Consider the following 25,918-nt stretch of genomic DNA (forward strand, 5'->3'; position numbering starts at 1 on the left):
AACACACAAAAATCAATGAAATATACTGAGAACTGGTCACTAGTATATCATAGTCAGCAACCAAGCAAATGAGAAGAGAATATCATTACACATAGGCGATAATGAACATTTTTAACCTATATATAGAAAATGATATTTTCCAGTATTGCCAACATATTGCTAAATGTTTAAAATCATGTTTCCTCAATCCAAAATCAATAGCACAGATGGAAAAAGCTAAACCATGTGATTCATAGAGAACATTAACCAAACTAACAGCTATTGAAAGCTTATTTAGTTATCAAGTATTGGACTCAGCACTTTATACAGACTATCACTTAATGCTTAAAGCTATGCCGTAGCGACTGTTGTGGAACCCTGTTCTGCAGAGGAGGAAACTGAGAGTCTGTAAGACTGAGTAACTTGCTAACAAGTATCTGGCCAGGACTTAAACCCAAGATTAGTAGTATGTTGGTAAACCAGTTATCAGAGGGGGAAAAAAGAAGTGGGGTGGGGAAGGTGGGAAGGTAAAGGAAAGCTAGAAGTAGAGGGGAAAAAAGCCCTGATTTATACTGTTTGCCTATTTCTGTGCTGTTAAATAGTCTCACTGGGGCTGATCTCAAGCAGGCTCAAAAAAAGAGTCCCAAATATTTGCATAATTGGCTTTTACACGCTTGTAGGAGCCACCACCTGTGCACACCACCTTCAAGTCCGTCCCATGGCCACATCCACTGTTTACTGCCAACTTCAGAAGGTGAGATCTCGGCTCTTGGATCAGAGCTGGCAGGGGAGCAGCCTGCTGAGATGCTCCCAGCCAGGCTGGCCTGGCTGCCCTCCTACCTCAGCCCATCCCGATCCTGGAGGGCGGAGGGCGGAGGAGAGGAAAGAGAGAGAGAGAACACACTGCCTCCCTTTCTCAGGCAAACGTTCCTTCCCCAGAGGGTGTGAAGTGGGGCCCTGCCAACCTGACACTCAGCGGAGGTCACGAAGCCTGGAACTTCTTTCCCCGATCACACAAACTGTGTCTTGGTCAGAGAAGAAGGCTAGACTTGAGCCCGGAGGGTCTGATACCTTCCTTTAAATTTTTACATGCCATGATACTTCTTTTGAAGAAGTAAGGAAGCGCACTATCTTCTTTAAGATGAGAGCCAGGTTTGGGCCTGCTTTAAACCAAAGGTATGGTATTCAGCCCAATTTTTACCCAATTAAAATACATCTAGGCTCATGGCTTAGTTTCTCTACCAATACCTGAGGATTAAATCTCCTGATAACATTTCCACTAGAGGGTCCCGAGAAGGAACTGGCCTGGTAGTCAATCAATGAATACCCCCAGGACACTGATTACTGCAGGCATTTGCTAAGTACTGGGTCTGGGGTTGGGGGGGGGGGGGGGGAAAGCATAGGGGGAGTCTTAGAGACTAATGAAGGAGATAGCCGTGTAAACATAGTGAAATTATATTCATTCACTCATTCAACAGATATCTATCAAGTGTTTATTAGGTACCAGGCATTCTTCCTGACACCAGGACACCATGGTGACCAAGACACTGATTTATACTACCATGACGCTGATAGCACAGTCATGAAGAGAGGTATTAATTAAATGATCCAAAAAATGAATGCATGATTAAAAACTGAAGTAAGAACTCTGAGGAAATGTTAAATGGTCCTTTGAGAACTGGGGGAGCCTGACCCAGCTAAGGAAGTCAGCAAAGGTTTCCTTGAGGATTTGGCAATTGAACTAAGACTTGCAGAAAGAGCAAGAGTTAACCAGGTAAGTGGGGTAGAGAGAAGGTGAAGAGGAACAGCACTCCAGCGAGAGGGAATGGTTGGGGTAAAAGTCAGGGGTGGGGGAGGCAGCGGTTTCCGGGAAATGAAAGGCTAGTTTGGAGAGCGAGTGTGGTGGGAGATGAGGCAGGGTCGGGAGCCGGGGCTGCACCTCAGAGAGCCCCGCAGTTGCTGGGACGTCAGTCATGTCCCAGAGTGACAGAAAACCGCTGAGGGTTTCAACAGGGACTGCCCATGGCGGTCACTCCCGGTGCTGCGCTAGACACAGCTTGGCAGCGGAAGCATTAGGGAGTCAACTGATTGAAGCCGGCTTGTGTGGTGTGGAGGAAGGTCAGGGAGGCCAGGGCTGGGGGATGTGTCCAAATCGGCTTTCTGGAGGAGAAAATACCTGAGATACATTTTTGGGGGGGGTGTATGACTTAGCCAGGGGTGGAGGGAGAGAGAGAGAGAGAATGCTCCTGGGTGTGAGGCTGCCGGGGGGACTACAAGAAAAACAGGTCAGTGGGAGAAAAGGCAGCAGGGCTAGGCAAGGAGCCGAGGACGGAAGCCTCCCAGGTCACCGTGGAGCCTGGGTGCCATTTATCCTGAGGGCGGCAGGAAACCCACTGTCACAGGCAGAGAGCTTTAGCAAGAGAGTGATGATCCGATTCATGTGCTAGAAAGGCCACAGCAGCAGGGTCAAAGGGGGACTAAAAGGGAGCCGCACTGGAGAAGAGAGACCGCCCTGCCGGCCTCAGCCGCCCAGGGAGGGAAGGTGTTGAGTCTGCACCAAAGCAACCCCGGTGGGAATGAAGAAGATTGTTTTTGGAGATATTAAAAAGGTACAGCTGAAAGGGTTTTGTCGCCAGCGGGATGTGTGGGAGTGGTTTCTACGCTACCAAAGAGTAGTCTGAAGAAAATGGATTCTTCTATTTGTGTTGTCTTGCTTTTTGAATTGATGCATGATCACTTTTTTGAAAATGCTCCAGATAGCCTTGAGAAGAACGGGGTTCGTTAATAGTTGGGTGCAGGGTTCTTCAATGCTCATTCATTAAGTTTGTTCATTGTGGATTTCGATCTTCTATTTCCTTATTACAGTTTTGTCTGTTTGCTCTATCATTTAGGACAGGAATGTATTGAAATCTCTCACTATCACTGTGGATTTGTCAATTTTTGTTTTATATATTTTAAGGCTATGCCATATTTACACAAGTTTAGACTTTTTATATCTGTTCATTGTTTCATTTATCACTATGCAGTGATCTCTTTTATCCTTGATCATTCTTTTTGCTTTAGACCTACTTTATATATTAAATAGTCATATCAACTTCTAATTTTTTTGTTAACAATTGGTATCTATATTTCATCCTTTTGCTTTTAACTTCTGTGTCCTTGTGTTTTAAATATGTCCTTTGTACTCAGGGTATAGGTGAATTTTTTTAAAAACCCAGTAGCTAATAAATGTAGCCCATTTACATTTATTGTAACTATAAATATATTTGGATCTATTTCTACCAACTAATTTTGAACAATTTTAAAAAATTTTCTACTTATTTCTTTTTCTGCATTCTTTTGGGTAGTACAGTTTTATTTATTTTGTCTCATTTCCCTCATTTTTACCAGTTGCTGGTTGGAATTAATGTGTTCTGTATGTTTTCATAGTTACCCTTAATATTTAACATGCATCTTGACTTAGAAAGACCTAGGTTAATTAACATCAGTAAGGAATAGTTAAGCTTTGAGGTGATACCATTAATAGAGACAGGAGGCAAGGGCTTAAAGCATATTTGGAGCCAAAGTTAAAGCCTGTTTTATCTATGCTGGATTTGAGGACACATCCAATTATCACCTTAACAGACACTTACATGTCTACCTTCAGTGGCTTTATACACTTTGCAAAATATCTCCCTCTATGGATATTCTGCATTGTGTAATCAGTGATAGAGGTTAAAAGCAAAATAAAAAATTAACACTCACTTGATTCTTAGAACCATAACTCTTCCCTTCTAGCTATGTCACCAGGGCCAAAATGAGCACCAATTTCCCCTCTATATAACAGGCTTCACAAATGACACTTCATAACAGTGGATGAGCTGAGAACCTAGCCTGAAACGGTGACCTTTGTCTCCTTCATTTCTCTGCTATCTTGGCAGCTTGAATGATAGGGGTGGGGGAGAAGCTTAGCTAATTTCTACCAAATGTGAAAGAAAATAAAAAATTCTAGTTTCATACTAACTGAAAAATTATTTTAAATTAAGCCTCAGTCACAGATGACCTAGACCTCATCAGGTTTTGACTAGTTCAGCATAACCAGGTGCTCCTGTCTCCTCCAGGTCAAGTCATATTTTCACTCTTTCCAAGCGCTGTGATGACTCGTGAGCCCCCTTAACCCTTCAGACAACCCTGAGGCAGGCAGGGTGGTGAACGGGTTGAGTGGCCCACACAGGATGCCAGAGCCAGTTGGTGTGTACAAGGGGCTGCACAGCGTGGCTCACTGTACCACACTGAACAGTGACTATTGTGCTCCTGGACGAGAGTGTATGCTTGACAACCTGTCCGTGTGCCAGGGTTCGCGTTCTCGTCCAGAAGCTGCAGCTGACACAGCATGTCGGCCTTACCACAGATGTTCCAAAAGGCTTGGTGTTCTCCTCACTTTGGTGTCACTAATAAGGTGAGAGAGTCTTCAGGTTTTCCCAAAACCTCACCAGTGTCCCAGGTTTCCAAGGGCTGAGCTTAGCACTCAGCGATGACATAAAGGCCCCTGGGCTTTATCTCTTCCATCTCCCAAAACACACACATGGAGGAGGAGGGAGAGAGAGAGAGAGAGAGAGAGAGAGAGAGAGAGCGAGATAGCCCCCTCCCCTGAGAGCCAACAAAAAGATAATAACAAGAAGCACAGTTTATACATTTCCATTAATGCTTAATGTCTGATTTCGTGTAGTTAATGGATTCATTTTTTAGAGCAATTTGTGTAAATATCCAAGGGCCTGCTGAAACTGCTGTCTAATAGTTTTATCACATCATAGACTTCCTTTATTCCCATCCTCTAATAAATACTGGATTGGCAAGGAATTGTGTAATAAAGCAATAATAATAATAATAATAATAATAATAATAATAATAATGGCTTTTTGTGCCTCTGGCTTTTCCTTCAGCAACAAAAGGGATTTCATTTTTTAAAGTTTCACCTGATGCATAAATGCTGCTTCCAGAGTCTGTCAATTTCACATTGACTCAAGGCTTATTTTTAGGAGTTGATTTGTCCCCTTCAGGTTTCCATGTATGGAGCTGCACCGAAGGGTGATGGGAACAACCTGAAGTCACCCCAACACCCCATTCCTGACCGTCTTACTGGGGGGGAGCAGGCAGCAAGCAGAGTCGTGGCCTTGTGTAACTGCAGGGGGCTGCTGGCAGAGGTGGTTTTGCTGGGGAGAGCCCCGCAGGGACAAAGTCCAGGAATGGGAGCATTAGGACAACCCCTAGCCAGAGCGGGTGTGTCCAACCTCAGTCAGCCTTCTTGGGCATCAGTCTCCCTTCATCCCAATGGATGGGAGCAGGAAGGCAGGTAGATAGAACCAAGTTAATACCAGACACCTAGAGAACATCTTAATGGAGACTTTCCACGGACGCTGGATCCAGAAGGGAGGCCGTCCCTAACATGCACAATTGGGGGCACAGGGACTTCCTCTGGAGAAAGCCCAGGGACAGCAAGAAACAAAATTCTGCCCACCAAAGACTGACAATATAAATGGCTATTTGTACAGTTAAATGGCAACCACTAGTAAATAATTATTATTTTCTGCACTGAATTAAGGACATAGTGCTTGGAAAAAATTGATTAAAAAAACATTGATTATCTTTTAGTTGTATTTTAAGGAAGGTGGATCTTGCAATGTTATTGGATGTTGTATGTTATTGGAAAGGTGATGGGTGAAAAGAACCATGTTTGGAAGAACGGAATTGCTCCACTTCAGAAGGGATCTGGAAGCAAGTGGGGTGGGAGGGAGATTGAGAGGCTGGGTGGGAAAAGGGCTGAGTGGAGAGACAAAATGCGAGAGAGAGGGAGGGAGGGAGGTGGACACAGAGAGGTCGACACAGAGACTTAGCGGCTTCTGGGAGAAAGAGGCGGGTTTGGAAGAGACTGAGGGTTTGGGAAGAGGAGGCACTGTGCTGAGCAAGGGAAACTCTGCCGTCTTCCCTGTGGAATAGATGGAAACACAATTTTCCACCTGTTTCTGTGCTGTGTGAAAAGAGCTGGACAGAGTTTTGCTATATGTAAAGAGGATATTTGGCGTGGTCTGACTTTAAATATAGTTTATAGAGTACATGCAGAGTTCTCTTCAGAGGTCCTCGGAGGGACCTCAAACAACAACTGAAACTGGGGATAGCATGACGGTCCCATGCGGCTGCCGATGGGGAGGGATGTATCACACACATGGACACGCCTGGGGCGGAGGCAACAAATGGAGGCGTCCAACACAAATCCTAATTCCAAACTCACCAGGACAAGTTATCCAAACGGTCGCCTTCATTTATAGCAGAATTAATTTCTATGAGCAGCTCCGTGAGGCTGTCCCAGGGACAGACAGGTGGACGGTGAGTGTGGAGGACCCAGGAGGCTGGCTGGCCTCCCACAGCATTCACAGGGCTAGCGGCGTGCGTTCTCCCGGGGATGAGGAGATTCCGGGGTCCCACCGCAGGGCTCGCACGGCGGCCAGAGCCCTCACTGTGGGTGGGGGGAATGACCGATGTCTGGGTCGCAAATAAATAACTTAATTTGTGGTTGAAACCACAGATAGTACCAAAACCTATATATTACATTTTCCTATATATACATACCTATGATAAAGTCTAATTTATAAATGAGGCGCAGTAGAAGACTAACAACAATGACAATAAAATAGAACAATTATAACAATATACTGTAATAAAAGTTAGGTGAATGGCTTTGGGGCCCTTATGAAGTAAAATAAGGGTTCCTTGAACACAAGCACTATGACACCGTGACAACCTGATAGCCGAGATGGCTGCTAAGTGCCAAACAGGTGAATACAGTGTGTATACGCTGGAAAAGGGAGCTTCGTATCCCAGGCAGGACGGAGCAGGACACAGAGCGATTTCATCAAGCTACGCAGAGCGCTGCACAATTTAAAACTTAGGAATTGTTTATTTCTGGGATTTTTCATTTAATATTTTCAGACCACAGTTGACTGCAGATAAGTGAAACCACTGGAAGGGAGACCGTGGACGGGGTCGGGGGAACTACTATAACACTGCAGTATCAGTGAGGTCGCCGAACTTTTTTTCCCGGTGATTAAGGGCACATTAGGGCTTTGTTTCAAGAGACCTATCTTGAGGCTCATCTCCACCACTTACTGGCTGTTGACCTTGGACACGCCACTGCACATCTCTAAGTTTCGGCTTCATTTTATTAAAAAAAAAAAAAAAATGGGGATAACATTAATGTCTGTCTCAAAGGGTTACCGTGAAGATTACATGAACTAACTTGTAGCCCAGAATATGTTAATGATGATGATCATTATTATTATAAGCCCAATCAATAACCAAGTGACAATCAGCATCTACTCACGCTTACAAAGGTCCCATGCTGCTGTCCTGGTCTCTTTGCCTCTGTCTTGTTGTAGTTAACCCAGCATGTCATTCTCCTAAGTGGTGGAAACAATAGATGCTTTTTAATCCTTGGAGGTATAATTGATACATTTCTGTACTAGTACATTATCCATTTGTATATAGGGGGTATATACAGCATTAGAGCATTATAATATGCAATATGGTAGTTTCTGAGTCATAATAAGTATGCCTCATTAGACAACAATTAGGCTGAAGATGGCCCCGGTACAAGGGACCGCCCTCTGTGTGACGTGCGATGTGTGGTGAGCTGTGGAAGCAGGCGATACCGGCCTACCCTTCATAAGGACGTCTCCGAAAGTTTCCCTTAGTACAGTGTCTGCCCTTTAAACCCCCAAGTAACGCCCCCACGTGCTGTTTCCTAGTTCCAGTTCCATTCCTACAGCAAACCCAGAATTTTCCTTTCCACACGAGCCCTCGGCCGCCTCTACCGTGGGAGGCCAGAGAGGCCCCGTGCGTGTCCGCCAGTCCCCAAGCGCCCGGGCCCCCTGTGCTACCTCTGCACCTGGGCCTGGCGGCGCCCAGTCCAAGCAGTGGGAGGGGGGAGGGCAAACCTCAGCGCCGGCCTCTCGGCTTTTGTGGGTTTCAGCCTGACCCCGGGTGTTATTTTAGGGCAATTTCGGTATTTAATTTGAGGATGTGTGTGGATCAGAAGGAGGGACCAACACATTATTTTTTTCCCTTGGCCAAATGATTAAATTTAAAGTTCTAAAAACCGCACAGCTTGATCCGCAGCTGTGTCCAATTGGGAAGTGAGCAATGCCCCGACAATCCCTCCCATGCCGGGGCCATCCTTCCTTAACCACTGGCCACCGCACGGGCCCCACACTGTGGGCATCACCTGGCCAGTCGGTGGTCCCCAGCCGACCAGAGCCCTGCACCCCGAGGCTCTCGTTCCCTTCCCGAAAGTGTCCCTTGCACCTTTGCTGGGAGAACATTCTACAGGTTTGTTTGATTTCTTTCAGCCGTGAAAAGACCCTAACCAGCAGCTGCTGAGCCATGGCTGAAGGGGAAGTCACGACGTTCACAGCCCTGACTGAGAAGTTTAATCTGCCTCTGGAGAATTATAAGAAACCCAAACTTCTCTACTGCAGCAATGGGGGCCACTTCCTGAGGATCCTTCCAGATGGCACAGTGGATGGGACAAGGGACAAGAGCGACCAGCACAGTAAGCACCCATCTCCTTGGGGCCCCTCGCCTTTCTGGTGTCTTCCTTAGTGAAGGGTGGGGGACGGGAGGCTGTCTAAACACTGGGGCCCTCTTCCCCAGGGTCCTGTTCAGGCGTAGCACTCTTGGAGCTGGGGCAATATAAATGTGCGAAGGGTCTGGGTGTGGAAAATAGAGTTGCGAGGGCCACCGCTGACCGAAAGGGGACTCTCAGTTGACTTACACAACTGCTTTGAGATCAGAGGTGGCGGCCAGCGCTTCCCTGTTCAGATTTCTGTTGCTAACTAGCGGTCTGGCCTGAGGCTGGTCAGGGTCCTGATTACTCCATGAGGGGCAGAGGCGGTAAAGCCCGCACCAAGACATGGGCTGGGGTTCCGGTGTCCTGACTCTCTGGGTTACCTTTCCACTGGGCTTGATTTGTGAAATCCTAGTTCAGATTGCAGTCTTACACATCATAAATTACGCAGCTCTCGCTCTGCATATCAGGCTGACGTGGTCATTGTAACTGGGAGGGGTGAAGTCCTTCCCCAGACCTTAGAGGAACTGGAGAGCCATGGCAATTTGAGCCAAAAGCTGAGTGTCTCTTCCAGGCTTTGCTGTCAGCCCAGGTCTCAGGAGGGTTCTATCTAACTTTGGAGAAAAGAACCTTCTTGATTATCTAAGAATAATAGTGTCCTCCTTCTGCTTCAGTGCTTCTGGTGTGGAGAGTGTGTTGACATTAGGTGTCTGGACCCCAGTGCCATGTTATTGGGGATCCCCTGAGTCGCCCTGAGGCATTAAATGTTGTAGAGAAGCCAAAAGCCAGGTCTGGTCCCTGCTAAGTGGATCGAAAGGGCCAAGCATGTCAAGGACTGGGAGAAGGAAAGTGGGGATGGAACCAGGAGACAGAGGCCCTGGCCGGTACTCAGTCAGTCAGAGTGTCGTCCCAGTGCGCCAAGCGTGTGGGTTCCACCTCTGGTCCGGGCTCACGCAGGAAGGCTGAGGCTGGGGCTTGCAGCTGCAGAGTCAGATGTATTGGGCCTTGTTTCAATGGCTTGTCTTCAAATGAACCTTCTGAGTACCTGATACCTGATGAAAAATAGGCACCAGAGTGAGGCAAAAAATACTCTATTTAGCCTGTCAGCTGTACAGAAGCAATGTTTACCGCAGATAAATCAACTTAGATTGCAGTCTGTTGTGCCAGGCAAGCCACGCAATTTGTGTGATCTGACCCACTCAACACGGGGAGCAAGCTTTAATCTCTCCAAGGTTCTAAACATTTCTAACAAGTTTTATCAATTTTCTGAACCAATGGGAATGCTCTCTGGTCCTCAGACTCTCAGGGGAAAGATGATCGTGGTGATGTGTTCCTCAGGGTTCAGCTGGCTCTTTCTGGAAACTTTGCATTCTGGGGTTACAAGAGGTCACAATTACAATTTCCAAACACTGGAATTTCTGTGCACATGGCACATGTCTTGATTGCTGTCATTCCACCATCAGCATACAGGCTGCACTCTGGGTAGGTAATATTGGGACTTCTGAATGGTGCTGAGGATTCGGCCGCCTCACCTGCGGTGTCAGGGACCCTGGGAATGCAGGTAGCCTTAGGGGGCTGTGTGAGGAGGTCTGCGTACCAGTAACCTGGATTAATTATTTGCCAAGTGAACTTGGGCAAGTTTCTTAACCTTTCTGGTCTCACTCTTCTCACTTATAAAATAATAATATTACTTGCCTCACAGGTTTCTTGAGAGGATTAAGTGAGATAATGTAGTGAAAATTCTTGGCACAGTCCCTTGGCCCAGAGTAAGCACATGTTGGTTAATATTGCTATTGACCTTGTCGTTGTCATTGTTGTCATCACGAAGATTAATGTATGTTCAACCTGGCATATGGGAGTATAGTATAATACTTAGGACCGTCCCTAGGTTTCTCTCTCCAATACCACTGCCTTCCAGGAAGGCGGGGAGGGGGGCGGGTCTAACTTCAGGTTTTGACTCAATGCCTCTCTGGCAACATTCAGAGTCGGTGCGTTGGCCTACGTACTTCTTGTAGGATGGACTGAAAACAAGGGTCTAGGAGGACAGAAATCAGAGTACGTGGGGTGAGTGAGCAGAAGTCCGCCCCTATGCCTGTCAGTGCCCGGAGAACTGAATGGCCCGCACGCCCTCTGGAGTCAGGGGCCGCGGAGGAAGGGTCAGGAAGCCTGAGTTCATATTCCTGCGTTGCCGCTTTCTAACTGGAGCAACAAAGGACAGTTACCGCTCTCTCCATTTTGCATAAAGTGCTCTGCAAAAGCAGCTTCAAGCCCCAGCCCCATGACCTTTCCAATCATCCTCTCCGATCTGGAACTGTAGATGTGTCCAGTGTTCCCAGCTGTCTTACCTTGTGGAAAATATTGAGACTCAGTTTCCCTGCCTGTGGAATGGCAATCGTGACACTGCCATGTGTACTCGACAAGGCTGAAAATGCAAGAGATCCTGCAGCCAAGAGGACTCCTTGGCTTGAATGCATCCACTGAACGTGGTTCTGTCGCCCTCTTCTGCTTAGCGGCGGTACTGCCACAATGCCTCTCAATTTCAAGGATAATTCAGAAACAATCAACCTGGACAGGCATGGAGTGGCTGAACCCTGACTCACTGATTAGCACAGTCTGGTGAGGGGATGGTTTAGATTCCTTGATCGCTAGTTTGAGCATGATCAGGTAGAAAGCCACACTCTTAGACTTCCTTCAGGAGGAATTATTTCTAAAAGCCAATCAAACATTTAAAGACATCTACATAAATCATTCAAGATAGAACTGTATGCCTGCCAGCTCTAAACTGCAAAAATAAATTTTTAAAAAAAAAACCTCCTTTCACAGCTTATCTTTATCCCCTTGGCAAAATTGGGAAGTTTTCAAAATTTGTCTTGTCCCTCCAGGATAATAAGTTCCCAAGCACCTAACAGGAGGCCTGTCTGGAAGTGGCATAAACCTGCAACGGATGCTTGTGCACAGGCTTCGTAATGCAGCCCTGAGTAAGATGTGTCCACTGATGGGACTTTCTGGCCTGTAGAGACGATATTTTGGTTTTTGCCCCTTTACAGCTCCTCACATTACCGTGGCAGGCAGTCAGCACCACCGACCGGGAGCACTTGTTCCAATGCCGTATTGCAAACGCCAGGCAAAGGCAGAGAGAGCAAGAGCTGCAGGCTGTGAGAAGGGGCCAGGGTGCCGGTAGTGAGAAGATTCCTATTGACTCCCAGGGGCTTATCCTTGGGAGACGGGTAAATGGAGACGTCTCAGGGAGGATCCTGGAAGAGGGACAGGTGCAGGGGAGGCGGCCATTCGAGGAGCGCCCCTTGTGTACCAGGCAGCTCTCCTTCGAGCTGGAATTCCACCTTTGTTTGTGTGATTCTTTAATGTTTTTCTCTTGCCATGGCCTCCCTGCAGATGGGGACTCAGAGTCCTCCACTGCAATTTTTGCGGCTAACGCAACGCCCAGCAGTTGGTATGATGTCTGATAAACATTACTTTGATGAGTGAATGAATTATATTGGTGGCAGATAAATCCAAATTCATCAGTATAGTAAATAAATACCAGCTGAGCACCTGGATAAGCCAGGCTCTGACTAGACCGTTATGTTTCTGCCTAGCAACAACCCCGTGAGGTTACAGATGATCATCACTCTGTGAACGCTGAGTGAACAGGGCAAGTCCCTGGGAAAGCTCAGCACAGAATCCCCAGCTGCTGCTTCCAAGACTAAAGCTCTCTCCACAGCCCACCACCACCCCCAACATCCACACCACAGCAGTGGTTTTGCCCCACAAACTGATAAAATAAATGCACTGGATTTGCACAACCTGTCGTGGGGGTCAGATGGACAAGGGCGCAGGTCCCATTACCACTTACTGGTTCCAAGTCACTGTGGGGAAGTTACCTCACCTCCATGTGCCTCAGTTTCCTTGTTTTAAAAACAAGGATGATAAAACCATCAGCAAAAGACAACCCACTGAATGGGAGAATATATTTACCAATGATATATCTGATAAGGAGTATATATCCAAAATATGTACGAGACTCATACACCTCAAGAACAAAAAAATAATCTGATCCCCCAAAAATGGGCGGAGGGCATGAAAAGACATTTCTCCAAAGAGGACAGAGAGAGAGCCAACAGGCACATGGAGAGATGCTCAGCATCACTACTCATCAGGAAAAGGCCCATTTAACCCACACTGAGATGCCATCTCGCACCTGTCAGAGTCGCTATTATCAAAAAGTCAACGGATACCACACGTTGATTAGGATGTGGAGAAAAGCGAGCCCCTGTGCACTGTCGGTGGGACCTCAAATTCGTGCAGCCACTATGGAAACAGCATTGAGATTCCTCAAAAAACTAAAAATAGATATACCATATGGCCCAGCAATTCAACTTCCGGATATTTATCCAAAGGGGGAAAAAAGCTCTAATTCAAAAGATATATGCACCCCTATGTCCACTGCAGCCTTATTTACCATAGCCAAGATATGGAGGCAATCTAGGTGCCCATCGGTGAGTGAATAAAGATATGGTACCTATATCCAATAGAATATTAGGCAGCAATAAAAAGGACTGAAATATTGCCATTTGTGACAACATAGACGGATCTAGAAAGCATCATGCTAAATGAAATAAGTCAGAGGGGGAAAGGCAAATACTGTATGGTTTCATTTATATGCAAAACCTAAGAAAACAAAACAAAACAAAGGAACAAAAGCAAAAGAAAACAAAACAAAAAACAGACTCATTGAAACAGAGAACAAGAAATGGGTACAGGAAGAGGGGGGACAGGGGATGGGTGCCAAAGGGAAAGGTAATGTAATCATAATACTGTGATAAGTTCACACAGGGACAGGTGATTACTGGAATTAGTGGGGCGATCACATTGTAAGGTATGAAACTGTTGAATTGCTTTACTGTACACCTGAATATGATATAACTAATATAATAATTATACCAACTATACTTATATTAACAAATTTAGATTAAAAAAGAAAACAAGGATGACAAGGGTACCTGTCTCATAGGAAAGTAGGACTTTTAAGTATGATGATGTTTGTAAAAGCCTTTAACACGCTACCAAGCACACAGTAAGTGCTCAGAAATGGTGTTCATCATCGTCATCATCATCCCAAGCGTCCTTGGCCTTCCTCCACTAGCCATCTGATCTCCGGAGTCCATGAAGTGAAATAGCTGCTACGCTTGCTCACCATACTGAAGGTGACTCTTCATCTCCGTGTGCCTGGGGCTGCCTGGGTTTGGCGCCCCCGCAGGCGGGGCATAGAGGTCTCCTGCGCCCAGGCATGGACCAGGCAAGCCCCGCCCTGCCTCACGTCTCCGCTGAGGCAAGGGAAAGCTCCCTGTTGGATCCTGCTCCTTCTGCTGGAGCTTCCCCTCGGGCAATGGGGACCATGGCTTATTCCTCGATGGGATTCATAACAGGAACAGTAACCGGAGAATAAAAATAAGCTCACGCGAGTCCCCCACCTGCAGCCCCCTCCTGCATCCCGCACCCCTGGCCTCCCCAAACACATAAGAGGCTGCGTGCGGAGCAGAATTACCGGCACCACTCGCCACACAGATGGAAATGTTCTGAGCAAAGTGTGTGCCAATCAAATATTTATAAATCAAACCACATCCTAAAGGCACTGGGGGAGTTGGCTGGTCAAAAGAATGCTACTTTGCAGCCCTTTCTAAAGGGCAGGCTCCTTCCCCTCAGTGAAATCCCACCCGCCCCCTGGTTTCCAGGCAGCCCGAGCTTCCTCTCTCTGCCTGCTGTGACGTGGGCCTAATGGTAAAGGTGCTCAGCTCCCCACCAGTTTGGGCCAAAAGTCAGAACAGCTTTTCAATGACCAATGTGGGCAAAGCGGCCCTCCTGCCAGAGGCTGAGAGCAGAGGGGACCCGCAGGCAGGAAGGCTCCCTGCAGTGGGGTGTCCTCACCTTGGTCGGATGTGATGCCAGAAGGCCCCCCGCCCCTCTTCCCCACGCACCCCTTATCTGTTTATACAGATGGGATTTTTCTAGATAAACTTTAAAAAAAAATCACACAGTCCATGGACTGTAACAAAATTTTCCAGGCACCTTTTTCAGACTCTAAAGGGGAAGCAGACGCCTTTACACATTCTAAGAAAAGTCTTTTTCAGATATATATGTATTCCAAACCACTGGAATTTTTTTTCCATAAACTCGATTTTCTTCCCTCACCGTCTTTCTCTAATGTTTTACGGAGGCCGGCTTGTGGCCGCGTTTTAATTATAAACGCCACTGACATAAAGCAACCTCACAGAGCTCTGAATGAGGCTGGCCTCACTCTGGGTAAACACGGGGAAGGACGGGAAGTCTCGACCCAGAATAAACCGGGCACGTAATCTCTTTTGGCCTCTCTTTGGAGGGCAGAGGTGGAAAGCACGCTTAAGGGCCACGGGTGCTACAGCGGCAAAACTTCCCTCTGCACATTTGTCTCCCTAAATGACCGGTTGTAATCATATTTTTAAAAATTCCTGGGGCGGGACAGGAGGATGGGAGTGAGGATGAGCTGGGACTCGGATGTGAGGGGCAGCCGCCCTGACAGGCTCAGGACACCTTTCCTCTCTGTCCCTGGAAAGTAGGAATCACGTATCCTACGGCAAATAAACTACTGCTAAGAGCCAATGGAAGGCTCCGAGGAGCAGAAGAGAAAACCAGGGATACATACTGACAGTTGCTCAGAAAAAAAGGTGGAACACCTAGTTAGGGGGCCAGCGTATCCACTCAGAAGCTCCGAGCTCCCCTTTCCAGAGGTTCCTCTAAGAGCCATGGAGGGGTCCAAAGGATGAGCCGGGGACAGGGAGGAGCACAACCCACACGGCAATCTTGTACCTTTCAGTATTTTAAATTTATTGTTGACAAATAGGCCATTCCCAAACCAGCACATCCTAATGCAGCGGTCCCCAGCCTTTTTGGCCCTGGGGACCGGTTTTGGGAAAGACAGTTCTCCCATGGACCGAGGTGGGAGGGGTGGTTTTGAGACGATTCACGCGCTGTACATTCAAGCTCACCTCCTGCTGTGAGGCCCCCTCCCCACAGGCCCAGACCATGGCCCGGAGGCTGGGGACCCCTTCCCTAATACGTTCCCAGTAACGGAGCACGCAAGCCCACCACGCAAACACTTCCAGCCTTCTAGCACATTTGCACAATGCTTTGTGAATCTGATTCCTCTGAGAAATTTTTGTCTAACACTAGAGCACCTTTTAAAATACTGCTTTCCATTTCTTCTGCTAAGTTGAAAGCTGCTGTCCCCAGTTCAGAACTGGGGAACAACAAGGGCCCTGTGGACCCAGTGACTTCTGTCATTTTTCAAAAAGCACTCCCCCCTTCAGGCTTGGGGTGCTTCAGAGCCACGGGCCTTCCTGCCCCCTGGTAGCAGGTCCGAGCTTCCCGACGCACAGGAGGCGGCCCTCCTCCCCGCCTGGTGCTGCCCTGGTGGACGGTGAGGAGGAAGGAAACAGAACAGAGAGGTGTGGCCTTAGTGGTCCTCGCCGCTGTCCTGCCTCCCCGGCTTTCCTGGCTCCCTGCCTGCCCCAAACACGTTTCACCTGTACAGACGCCTGCGTTCAGAACGACGCGGCCCCTGGCGTCAAGCCTGCGCCGGGCCATGAGCGCCACAGGGGGCGTCAACTGCCAAGAGCTGGGCTTCTATGTCAACCAGCCCCCAAAAAGCACGGGCGAGAATTCTACTGATGCCAGCAGCCCAGTCACCCCGAGTTACCCAGGGCTGCCAGCGGGCTGTCCTTGCCTCATAATTGTGTTTTTTAAGAAATGAAGAGTTAGGATGAAGAGGAAGTTCCCTCAAGTCCCCTCCCCAGTCTTAGTCCTCCTTTTCTTCCCCACCAGAGCAGCTGCTGTATGAATTGGATAGAGTCCATTTTTCTGTTTTACTCCCTTTACATTCATGAGCAACGCATATTGTTTTGTGGGGTTTTTAATACAATTTTCATTAAGGATCTACTATATATATTCTTTTGGAATTTGCTCTTTTCACTATACATTATTTTCTGCTTCTCCTTGGAAGAAAATATGTATTCTCTCCCCCTGCCCCCAACATACACACAGAAAGGGAAAGTGCTTCGGTTGTAGTTGTTGTACTTTTGTTTGCTTTTAGCTCAAAAACAAGTGGGTTTTTTGCTGTTGTGCTGCTTTAGCATTCATGGGGTCATCTGCGCCCCTGACTGGGTGTGAGCCCCCGGGGGCAGGGTCCTTGCCTGGCCCTGAGCTCAGCCCCCAGCACACACCAGAGGGTTCAGGAACATGCGCTGACTGAATGGCTTTGCCCCAGGTTCCGAGAAGGAGGGGCCCGGCTGGGCCGCGGCTGTGTGGCCAGCTCCTCCCTCTCCGTCTGGGCCCCTTGCTCCTGCTCTCCCCTTTCCACTCTCCCCATCGTTGGCAGCTGCAGGAGGATGTAGGCTTGGGAAACTGGGATGAAGTCACACGAGGGAGCGGGACACCTCGTCAGTTACAGGAGCAGCTCGGCCTGGGTGTCAGTCCTTCCTGCCAGCCCAGCTCGCAGAAGGATATATGTTTAGGAAACTCCGCCAGAAAGAAATCCAGTGAAAATGAGCTATGAAACTTGGACATCCTGGAGAAATAATATTTACAGAGGAAACTCTTGAGACGAACTCTCACCGGTGTAACAGCCCCGGTGCTGGGGCGCGGGCCGAGAACGGACTCCTGTGCCGGTGGCGCTGGCTCGCGCCCCGCGAGGCCTCACGCAGCCGAACGGGGCTCCGCGGGCGGCAAAGTAGCTCTGCTCACCCCCACAGCAACGCGAAGGGGGGCCATTTAAGGCACAGAACAGAAATGAGCTAGGAAGTAAAAAGCTTTATAAACCTTCCTTGGTGATAATGGTGTGTGAACGCGGGTTCATCAGTTATAACAAACGCACCACTCTGGTGGGGAATGCTGACAATGGGGGAGGCTGTGCTTTTAGGGGTGGGGGGTACTTGAGAAATCTCTGTGTCTTCCTCTCAGTTTTGCTGTGAACCTAAAACTGCCCTAAAAGATAAAATCTATTTTAAGGAAACATCTTTGATGACCTAAAAGGATTTGCCCTTTTGGGATTGCTGTTGCATCTATAATGGGTTTGACCCAACACCCAAGCATGGGCATGGTAGAAGGCAGAACGTCCCAGGGAACTAACATCACTCTGTGTGCCCTGCTGCAAAAGGGATTCTGGGTGACCATCTGCCATCTTGCACGTGTCTCGCCTTGAACACAAGAGCGTCTAAGAGGAGGAGTGAGTAGGGCTTGATTTGGACCAATGTTTCCAAGAACTGGAGCTCAAGGTGTTTTATGAAAGAGAGGACAAAGCAGGATACTTGGGATGCTTAAACCCAGGTTCTGGTCACGGTCTTACCTTGATGACAACAGTGGGTACGTGGTCTTCTCGGCAAGCTTCAGCCTTCTCGCCGGTGGACAGAGCCGGTGCCGCCAGTCCCGGGGGCGCTGTGAGGGGCTGTGATGTCGCCTAAGCACAGAGGAAGTGATAGTTAGTACTGGGCACCGGCCATGCGCTGCCTCATTTAATCCTCACAACAACTCCACGAAGCAGGTACTACCAGTAAAGATGAGGAAGTAGAGGTGAATAACTTGCCCAGTGATCACACAGCTCACATAGAGCCAAGCCAGAATTTAAACTCACGCAGCTTGGTATGGAGCCTACAATCTAGTTTTACACTATTTACGCCAAGATAGGACCTAGCATGCTCGCTGCCTGGCACACTGTAGAGGCAATAAATGGTTATCCCCCTCCTTTGCTCTCTCTTAGACATACAAGATTACACTGAGAAACTGATTTTAAAAAATGTATGTGAAAGTTTTATGAAAACACAGAGAATTTTTAAATATGCTTTATTGAGATAAACTCACATGCCATACAATTCATCCATTTAAAATAAACAATTCAGTGTTTTCTTTCTTATATTCTGATAGGCAACCATCTTTACAATCAATTTGAGAACATTTTCATCAACCCCCAAAAGCCCGACACCTTCTAACCATAATTCTCCTTTCTCCCCCCTCCCACCTCCACCTCCTTCCCCTCCTCAGTCCCTGGGGTCCACCAATCTATTTCCTGTCTTTATGGGTTTGCCTATTCTGGACATTTCATTTAAATGGAGTTACGAAATACGTGGTCCTTTGTGACTGGCTTACTTCACTTAGCATGTTTTCAAAATTCATCCATGTTGTGGCGTGCACCAGTCCTTTGTTCCTTTTTATTGCCAAATAGTCTTCTACTGTGTACTGTATTGTTATCAACTGTATTTGCTTGCTTCATAGGCTATTAGAGCTGAAGGAAAATTTAGAGACTGAATCCAGATGCTTCTCATTTTACTGATAGGAGACTGTGGCCTTGAGGTTCAAGTGCCACGGTCACCATGTAGAGGGTTGGTGGCCGAGCCAGCCGGGACCCTTAGAGCTCTCAGCTTGGTCCCACCTTCACTCCACAAGGCGATGTTGGAAACATAATTGAGAGCTCACAGCTTACTGATGAATGGACCAGCAGAGTCATCTCTGCAAATATTAGCAAAACATTTTGCATTCCGTAATTATGTACGGGCTGTTCCCAGAGGGCAGGACATGGCGTCAGGCGCTGGAGACCCGATCGGGAACAGGCCAGACAAGATCCCTGCCCTTTCTCCCAGGGCGCATTCTCCTGGGGAGGCAGAAATAAGTGAGTAAACCCCTAAGGGATACGAAATAATTGTACTTTGTATAAAGTGCCATGAAAGCAACAAACAAGGGCCAAGAAAGATGATGACATGGGGACCAACGAGGCAGGAACAGGGGGGTGGGGGTGGGATGGGAAGGGTGAAAGGACCTACGATATGGATTGCCATGGGGTGCTTGGGTGGGAAAGGCCTCTCTGAGGCGGGGTGTTAGGCTGGGGCCTGCAGGAGGAGGGGGACCAGCTTTGTGAGTACTGGAGTGAAGAGGGTGCCAGGCGCAGGGCTGAGCACATGGGCAGGTCCTGAGGTGGCAAAGTGCTCGGTGTGTTGAAGGCGCTGGATGGGTGAGGTGGTGACTGTGTGAGCAAGTGGTGTGACCTGAGGCTGGAACGGGGAGGCCCCGGTCACAGTGGAGGCCCTTCGGCTGTTCTCCCACAGCTAACCCGGGTTGGGAGCCCGGGGGAAAGGAGATGGGGCGGCTTCCTTTCTCCTGCCTATGAATTAGGTACACTCCGTGCACCACGAGAAGGTAGAGGAGGCCCTGAGTCTCTGTAGCAGAGACTTCCAAGGACAAGAAATTGCATCTTCAATAGGGGGATAACTATGTATCTCCCTTAGAATGAATCAGAAGATAAGGAAAATAGAGGGAAATAAGAAAATACAGGCATATTCATAGGAAAGTGGTTAAATGATTGTGGTATAGCCACATAATGGAACACAATTCAACTGATAAAAAAGAGGGAGGCTACCTTCTTCACTAATGAAGTGGAAAGATCTCCAATTGATTGTTAAGCCCAACAAACAAACAAACAAAAACCAACGTGCAGACCTGTGTGTATAGTAACTTACCACTTGTGTAAAAAATGGCAGGAGGGAAAATATGTATTTGCTCACATATGTATACAATTTTTCTAGAAGGATATATCTGAAACACCCCGAGGAGGGGATCACTTGCTCGTCTCTGTCTCTCCTGGAGAAAGTGTCCTGGGAGGGCGACAAGGGTCTCATCCGCCCTGTTTACTGCTCTATCCCCACTAAATGCAAATAGGAGGCTGGGAGGGGTGGGGGGACGCTTTATTCTCTCCTCTTACATTGTTTCCGAATTTGAAACATGGGGTATAATTCTTATGCAAAGAAATTAAATAAGAAAGAAAAATAAAGAAAAAGCAATGAGGGGTTGAAATGTGCCAACCAAAGCTTGGTGTTCTTTCCAGTCCCCCTGCCCCCTGACTTCTGACAAAGCCAACCCTCAGAGAGGGCAACTCGCCTTCTGTGGAACCACTGAGTCTCGATTCCACTCCTAGTCATAACAGTGGTTGTGACAGTCCAGTGACCAAAGACATGGTCCAGGAGAGTCCAAAATTAATTTTGATTCCCAAATGTAAACCATCAAAATAACCCCCTCCACACCCTGGCTGGGTAGCTCAGTTGGTTGGAGCGTCATCCCATACACCATAAGGTTGCAGGTTCAATCCCTAGTCAGGGCACATACCTAGGTTGCAGGTTCAATTCCCAGTCGGGGTGTGTATGGGAAGCAACCCATGGATGCTTCTCTCTCACATCAATGTTTCTCTCTCTCTCTTTAAAAGAATAGACATACCCTTGGGTGATGATTGAAAAAAAGAACAAAGCACCTCCCTCTAGAGCCACGCTGGGGAGAGTGAACAAATGAATAATTACTGAATGGGTATTGGACTCCAATTTGATATCCAGCAGCGCACACATCAGTCAGTGTGAATGGGGAGAGGGTGACTTTGCATCCTTGTCCTCAACCTCAAGGCTTCTCAGCCTCGACAATAGTGACTCTTTGCGCTCACCAATTCCCTACTGTGAAGGGCTGCCCTGTGCACCGTAGGATGTTCAGCAGCATCCCTGACCTCTACCTACTAGATGCTAATAGCACTACCCAACTCCAGGTGGGACAACCAAAAAAAGTCTCCAGACATGGCCAAACGCCCCTGAATAACAAACTCACCCCCAGGCGAGAACCACAGTTTTCTATTCTTGCAACTCCAGGTCAGTATGTCATTCTCCCAGTCAGAAGCCAGGGTTTCCCTCTGCCTCTACCCAGCCGCACTGCCACAAAGGGTGGGGTTGATGCACTCTGTCCACGAGAAGCCCCCTCACCTAGAAGGCCCGGGCTCTGAAAAGACACCCCCCAAGGCAGGTGATAACGGAGGGAGAACACGTGCAGGCTGCCCCGCCGCCCCCTCCACAGCACCCAGCATCACTGGACAGGAGTCCAGGGAAGTGCACGCAGCTCCTGCCCCTGGTTATTTCCCTCCAGGTGTCAAGAAAGAGAAAGGAGGGAGGCACAATGCCATGGTGTGGGGGGTGGGGGGTGGGGAGGTGGGGGAGTGGGAGGTGGGGCTGGGGAGGTGGGGTAGGGGTGGGGAAAGTGGGTGGGCACTCCTGCTTTACCTCTCCTCCTCTGAAAAACATAATTCCCAAGGGACAGCTTTCTTTGGAGGGCAAAGAAAAAGGAACTGTATTTCTCTGTTTTGATTCATCCAAGGCTCATCCTTGAGGGCTCCGAAAGGAATGAGCAGAATTTTCCGTGGCTAACTGTCCTGGCCGCCGGGCCCTGCTGGCAAAGGCCGAGTGTTTATTTACTTTTGCTCATGTTATTTTTATTTCAGTTCAGCTGCAGCTCAGTGCGGAAAGCGTGGGGGAGGTGTATATAAAGAGCACCGGGAGCGGCCAGTACTTGGCCATGGACTCCGATGGGCTTTTGTACGGCTCAGTAAGTATGAGGCTGACAAGCTTCCAGACTCGGCCAAGGTTTGTGGTCTCCAGAAATCTTGTTACGTTGAGTGATACACACTATAAAGCAACAATTAGTCTCTGTTTGTTATTTTTTCCAGTAGGATTCCCACCCTCTACGCTACCTTATTTTAGGCACAAACATAAAAAGAGTTTCTTGCGGTATTCTCTCAAAATACTCAAAACGTATTATCACATAGACATAGAGGAGACATTGATTGAAATTTTGGTAAGTCATCTGTCAGTCATTTCAGAATACCTAGTTCCACTTCATTCATTCTAAAAACGTTTCTTGAATACCCACCACGTTGTTATAGGGGTATTCCTTATGCTTTTTAGAAGAACTGCAGAGCCCAGATTCTAGTAGCTGACATGTCACATGTAAAACTTTGAAAACAGCCCTTTCATTTTGGAAGGCTCTCCTAAATAAAAAGTTTAATAACTCAATTCCACAAGCATTTATCAAATGCCTCCCCAGTCTTAGTACAGTCAGGTACTGCCAGGGATGTAAATATGGATGAGCCACGTCCCTGCCCTCAGAAGCACAAAGAATTCATTCACAAGCTAACATCCTCTACATTTCTTCTCTATCCCTCCTATAGCTAATGCTTTGTATAGTTTTGACTCCATATATGGTGGTCTTTGTGGGAGAAGAACATAAATACAGGTCATGTGATTCTTCCCTTACTATACCTCTGGTAAAAGATTCGTCTAGAAAGAGAGCTGAAGCCAGTGGCCCCAGGTTTTGAATGATCCTTTCTCTGTATCCTAACAACTAACAATGAAATTTTAGCTATAACTCATAGCCCAAGCCAAACCCCTTTCTTCACTTGTATTAAGATGTACCATTACGGAAAGGCAGCAAGGAGGGGATTTTGGTCCTGGGCTCCCTTTAACTTGTATCAAATTGTCAAGAGGCAGTGGACACAGGAAACCCTTTCTTGACACTGTCATCTCAGCCAGAATTTGGGATGTGAACACAGTTCAGTTTTTTTTTTCCCCTGTGGGTATGAGGGGTCGGGAGATGAGGTCATCAGAGTTGTAGGTACTGTAGCTTCTGGTAGGCTGCCTGCTGAAATGGATCAAGTGGGATAGCTTTAAAGGGTTTGGAGCCAGGCAGTGACTGCCACATAGGCGGTATACTTTCTTTTTTTTTTTTTTAGGGTAGGTCTTCCAATTGGTAATACAATCAATTGACCAATCAATCATTCAATCTCAGGCTCATAACTCAATCTCATGCCTCTGCCACTTTGGCAAGTGACTTCTCCCCACTCTGAGCCTTGTCTAAAATGAGGAGAGTAATGCATGGTAATGGCCTGCATACAGGCTTAGAGCAGTCAGAGAGACAGTGAGCAGAACCCGCACCCAGCGCGCCTGGCACATGGGAGGCGCTCCATTACGGTAACTATGAAACAAATAATCAGTTTACACATCCCTTGCCCTGACTATTTCTTAGGTTAAATATACAGTTTTATGGCTTTTCCTCCTTTAAGTCGGTTCTGATGTTTGTTATAAACTTCTTTGACTTGTATAAAAATACTGGGGGAGAACCTCCCAAACCCGATTTTTCCCTAGGCTCCAAACAACCCTCCTGCTTCTTCCGCCATAGTCCTGGCTGTCACTGAAATTCTCCTGATATTTCCAGGGGGAGATCTTAATATACTATGCCTTATAGTTTTTATATTTCCCCATTGATAAAGACAAGTTCTAACATATCTCAGAACTCTGCCTTGTACTCTTAACCGATTTTAGGTATCAATCCATCCTGATACAAATTTGTATGTGTGTGTGGAAAGGACATATTTATTTTTAAAAATAAGTTTGAAAGGCTATAAAGCAAAACATTAATTTATTTATCTCTACGGGTAGTCAATGGATGATTTTATAATATGCAAATGCCTTCCTGTATTTTCCAAATTTTCTACAGTGGGCATATGTCACCTATGTGGTGGGGGAAAGCGTGCTAAATATAAAACAGAAAATAACGAAAACAACTGCCATGAATCAGCTGTTATGCCCCAGGCCCTTGGCATTGCTCCAAATGCGTAAGACTGGCTGACAAATCCCGGTTGGGGGACAGATGCAGCACCTCCGATCTGGCCTGTTGACTCAGCCTCTGACTCAGCCATTCTCCGTGTATCTGCTGCTGTCGTGTAATAGAGACCTCGGGTGGGGGGTGTGGCCCTGCTCAGCTTTGTCACAAAACACAGGCCCCGTGCCCACTGAGGGGCATCATGGGATGAGCAGGCAACCCCCACAGGTCCAAAGCTGCCGACCCCTGACAAGGAACCTCAAACACTGATGTCTGGATAAGTTCCTTTAGGGGCATCAGAGTCACCCAATTAAATAGTACATCTGTGACTCGCCTCATTCTAAAATGACCCAATGTCTCACCCAGCTGTCGCTGCACTAGACTACAAATGAATAAGCAGCAGCAGGCTGCCTGCTGCAGCGCTCCTTACTAATAAAGATAACTTTACGGAGGGCTTTACATGATCTCAATAGTCAAATTACTTACAATCACCACCTTGTTGGCGAGCACCTATTATATGCAAGGTTCTACATCCGGGCTAGACAGAAGGCTGACAAGACTCCATCTCTCCCCTCAGGGGGGCTTACAGCCTAATAGACAAACATGCCCACAAATGGAGAATACTGAGCAACAAAACAGGAAACCACCCAAAAGGGACTCACCGCTACTGTGGGTAAAGTGATAATATAGAGACCACATGACTTGGAATTGAAGCAAAGTCAATATACAGCATAAGTATTTTAACACACCAATTGGTTTATATCCAAATATAATGAAGCAGATTCTAAAATCCTGACAAATATGAAGTTCTATTAACCGGGGTTCCTCCCACTCTCTACAGATGCATTCCAAGTTAAAAAAAAAAGTTGGTAGACTTTTTAAAAGTAGCTGCCCTATTTAATATGTTATAGCTATCTTTCCAGCTTAATAAATTTATAACTGAGTTGGACTCCACTGTATGTATGTACCACTGTCTACTTAAGCAATCACCTTTCCATGCATATTTAGGTTGCTTCCAATTTGTTACCATTATATCCAAAGATCATCCTTGAAAATACGGGTTTACACTTGCTCAGCTATCTCCTAAGGATCCATTCCTAGAAGTGAAATTGCTGGGTCCCAGGCAGTGCATGGTTAAAACTTTGATACATATTGCCAAACTACCCTCAGAAAGATCCCACCAATATACCTCAGCAACAGCGCATGAGAGTGCCTATTTCCTCCACTCTCACCAATACTAACTCGTAAATCTTTTTTTGCCTTGCAGATATCATCACCAACATATGTTATATCATTTTTTTAATTTGCATTTTCTTGCTAGTGAGATTGAATGTTTTCATCGGCTTACTGCCCATTTTTAAAACAACAGACATAGCATGCCATTTTGATAGCATCACAAGTCTATATCCATCTGGTCTTTTCTACTTCTCTCTGTGTGTACGTACACGAAAACGTGAGGAAGGACGTATGTCACCTGCTAACAGTTGCCTATATCAGGGTGGGTGGGCTTTGGGTTGTTCTTTTTTCTTTCTTTTTTTACAGTAAAATTGTAGTTCTTAAAAAGTACAATTTTTTTCTTTTTTTTAAAGAAAGATTTTATTATTTTCAGAGAGAGGGGAAGGGAGGGAGAAAGGGAGAGAAACATCAATGTATGGTTGCCTCTCATGCGCCCCCTACTGAGGACCTGGCCCACGACCCAGGCATGTGCCCTGACTGGGAGTCTTAACAGCGACCCTTTGGTTTGCAGGCCAGCGCTCAAACCACTGACCCACACCAGCCAGGGCCAATTTTTTTTTTTTAAACTTCAAGTTCCATGATATGTTTTAAAGTTAGGGCACATTTTGTGCAATTGTTTAC

General features: G+C 47.1%; 1 protein-coding gene across 8 annotated transcripts in view; it reads left to right on the forward strand.

Moving 5' to 3' along the window:
* Nucleotides 1-25,918, forward strand: part of FGF1 (fibroblast growth factor 1) — an 81,357-nt gene that overhangs the window by 51,702 nt on the left and 3,737 nt on the right. For 4 of the 8 annotated variants that reach the window (XM_054568252.1, XM_054568253.1, XM_054568254.1 and 1 more), the window contains exons 2-3: nucleotides 8,361-8,563; nucleotides 21,906-22,009. In XM_054568252.1, coding sequence (XP_054424227.1) covers nucleotides 8,395-8,563; nucleotides 21,906-22,009 — 273 coding nt within the window. In that variant the 5' untranslated portion in view covers nucleotides 8,361-8,394. Of the gene's footprint in view, nucleotides 1-659; nucleotides 734-1,457; nucleotides 1,572-2,567; nucleotides 2,589-8,360; nucleotides 8,564-21,905; nucleotides 22,010-25,918 lie in introns of those variants that run through there. The other 4 variants (XM_054568256.1, XM_054568258.1, XM_054568257.1 and 1 more) reach the window with 3 other exon arrangements.

This window comes from Pteronotus mesoamericanus, unplaced genomic scaffold (genome assembly GCF_021234165.1).
Source record: "Pteronotus mesoamericanus isolate MK-2021 breed Mesoamerican mustached bat unplaced genomic scaffold, CSHL_Meso_final contig_2, whole genome shotgun sequence".
Lineage (NCBI taxonomy): Eukaryota > Metazoa > Chordata > Mammalia > Chiroptera > Mormoopidae > Pteronotus > Pteronotus mesoamericanus.